The 2,595-nt window shown below is 34.6% G+C and overlaps 1 protein-coding gene across 1 annotated transcript in view; it reads right to left on the bottom strand.

Moving 5' to 3' along the window:
- Positions 1-2,595, bottom strand: part of adamts7 (a disintegrin-like and metallopeptidase (reprolysin type) with thrombospondin type 1 motif, 7) — a 142,552-nt gene that overhangs the window by 97,822 nt on the left and 42,135 nt on the right. Inside the window, exons 5-6 of the mRNA XM_014001567.1 lie at positions 2,072-2,155; positions 415-539 (exon numbers count right to left, since the gene is read on the bottom strand). Coding sequence (XP_013857021.1) covers positions 415-539; positions 2,072-2,155 — 209 coding nt within the window. The remainder of the gene's footprint in view (positions 1-414; positions 540-2,071; positions 2,156-2,595) is intronic.

The raw sequence follows: 2,595 nt of genomic DNA, 5'->3' as shown, positions 1-2,595 counted from the left end.
AAAACGTGACTAAGATCGTGCTCAGCTTTTGTAAAAAAAAATCATTTAATCGGTTGTAAAATTGTTTTTAACCCAATAAAGTAACTTTCAATATAGGGGCCATGTTCTGAGCATAGGCCCTTTACTCATTACCTGCTAGGGTATTCAGATGTATCAGATTTGTAGTGAGTATTTTGACTCACCCTGTATTATAACTACTATGATTAATTCACCGTAGATGCATTATATGAAGAGCAGTAAACACAAATTTAGGGAAGACTGTGACAGAAGTAATGCACCATTTCTCTCCTGCAACAATCTAACCATGTAGCTGCTTTAGTGTGACAAAAACACTGCAAATTGTTTTCGCTGTGGGATGTAATTGTTTGTTTCACAAGATGAAAGGCAGACCGTAGGCGGATTGRGTCGGTTTACCTGGTGAGCAGAACGGCTACATCATGATGCAGAGGATGTTCGTCTCCTTTCATGTTGACTTTCTTCTGCCACTTGCAAAAGCTGTTCAAGCTGTTGTCGGCATGGTGTGTAATCTTCAGGTCATCCTGTTGGCCATTTATCACAAACAGACCCAAAAAAACAAAAACAAAAAAAGGAAAGAAAAACAAACTTTTAAAACACATATCCATCAATGGCAGCTAATTAATRACAAGAAAACCCCAGCTGGAAAGAAAAGTTGTAGTAAATGTTTTAGTTTTGGCTAAACTGCTGCATCCATTCAGTAACCCTCTGTGCCAGGCTTAAACTTGTGATTAATGTAATACTTTACATTAAGCTTGTTCGTTATGTAGCAAAGGACAYATAAAGTAATATCTCAGCAAACAGCACAAAATCAGTAAAAATGTGAACTGCAAAAATCAGAGCTTGAGTCATTACGAATGCAATTAATAAACAGATTTATAAATTTGTATAATTATATATAATCTAACAACAGGCTGTCACAGTTGGTCAAGTTAATTTAAAATATCATGTCCAATTATTATTTTTTGCAAGGAAAAAAGGTCAGTCTTTTAAATATAGTTGACRCAATGAACCCTCAAGTGTGTAAAAATAGATTTTAATTAACACATCTTTACTGCCAGGTGTTTCAATTTGTTAAAAAAAGTAAAAAAAAATGTTTTCGCACATTTAACAATTAGAGAATTACATTTTTAAGCATCAAACGTGAATTATGCACAGCTCAGACAGGTTTTTGTTGAAAACATACATTAACGTACATTAATTTTTAAATATGCAGAGAAGCTCAATTWAAAGGAGAATATCTTTTATTTGATTTGTTGCATGGGGCTGGGTTATGTGATAAAACTCATGTCGGGACTTTGAGGCTGCAGCTGCAACCTGTTAAATTCATCTAACAAGACTTYGTTTCGTCTGTAAATCGGCCTCATTCAAAATCTCCAAAGTTATTATTTTATTTATCGTTGGTCTAATCCAAGTATACATCAGGTTTCAAGCACAAAATGACATTTTAGCATCAATACTGGCAATGATGAAACTCAAGGAGAATAAACAAGTTGGCCAAGAAATATTTTTGGCTCATGTCCCTCTTTTGGCTCCAAAACAAATTAAACGAATCCAACTTTTGCAGCGCCAGTTAACTTTGTTAGCTTTGGAAAGAGTCAAACCTGTTTTATTTTATTTTTTCTCAACAAAAGATYTCATGCCAAGTTGTGGTAACTGGACACCTGTTCCATCATAATGAAGGAAGACAGAGAAAAAAAACTTACTGAATTTGTGTATGTGTGAGTTCTTCACAACTCATCCAAGTGAACTTAATAAATGACAGCATATTTTGGATCTTACCGTAGAAGTATTTTATCCATTCATTTTATTCACACTTCAGTGACAATATTCAATGGGTTGTATCAGTTCAGTAAATAAGGAMAATGCTATATTCATCTCTGTAACCGAGATTTGTGGTTATGAAACATAAACATTGAATTTTACAGTCAAGATGAAACAAACTAAAAATAAAAAGGGACTAACTTGTTTACTTGTTTTCATCTGCCATTAAAAATACATCAAATGTAAACTTTATCTAATTCTGCAACATTTCATCATTGCACAAATAATTTACCTCGTCTCGCTCCAGTAAGATGAGTCGAACGATCACAATGTTAATTGCATTTCCAATACTGGCGTCTTTGAACAGACCTGCCACCTGAAAGAAAARGAAGTAAAACATTTAACAAACACTCCAGGAGTGGATGCATGCATCCATTCAACTCTTTAAAAAGTTTATGTCAAGTTCCTCTGAGGTTTGAGTTTGATCTCAGGTATTATTGATTTAAAATCAGTCATTTTATGTTTTTACACACAAGGCATCCAAACAAAATGCTGTCTGTACTGTATATGTTGAGAGAGTGGTAATCCATCTTGATTAAAAGGGGACATATCATGCTTTCTAATCCTTTTTCACATTTAAATCATTCAGTTGGGGTCTATACTGGTTATGGTTATGGTATAAAACCCATGTGAGCAGGGGCCTCATAAGTGGGCCCATTACTCTCCCCAAAAGAGACACTGAGCTTTTAATCAAACCTCTGTGTCCTTGAAGGACACAGAGGTTTGATTAAAAGCTCAGTGTCTCTTTTGGGGAGA

The sequence above is a fragment of the Austrofundulus limnaeus genome, unplaced genomic scaffold (assembly GCF_001266775.1).
Source record: "Austrofundulus limnaeus strain Quisiro unplaced genomic scaffold, Austrofundulus_limnaeus-1.0 Scaffold9, whole genome shotgun sequence".
Classification (NCBI taxonomy): Eukaryota; Metazoa; Chordata; class Actinopteri; order Cyprinodontiformes; family Rivulidae; genus Austrofundulus; species Austrofundulus limnaeus.
Note: the sequence above shows the minus strand (reverse complement) of the source record. Positions and strands in the feature narration are given on the sequence as shown.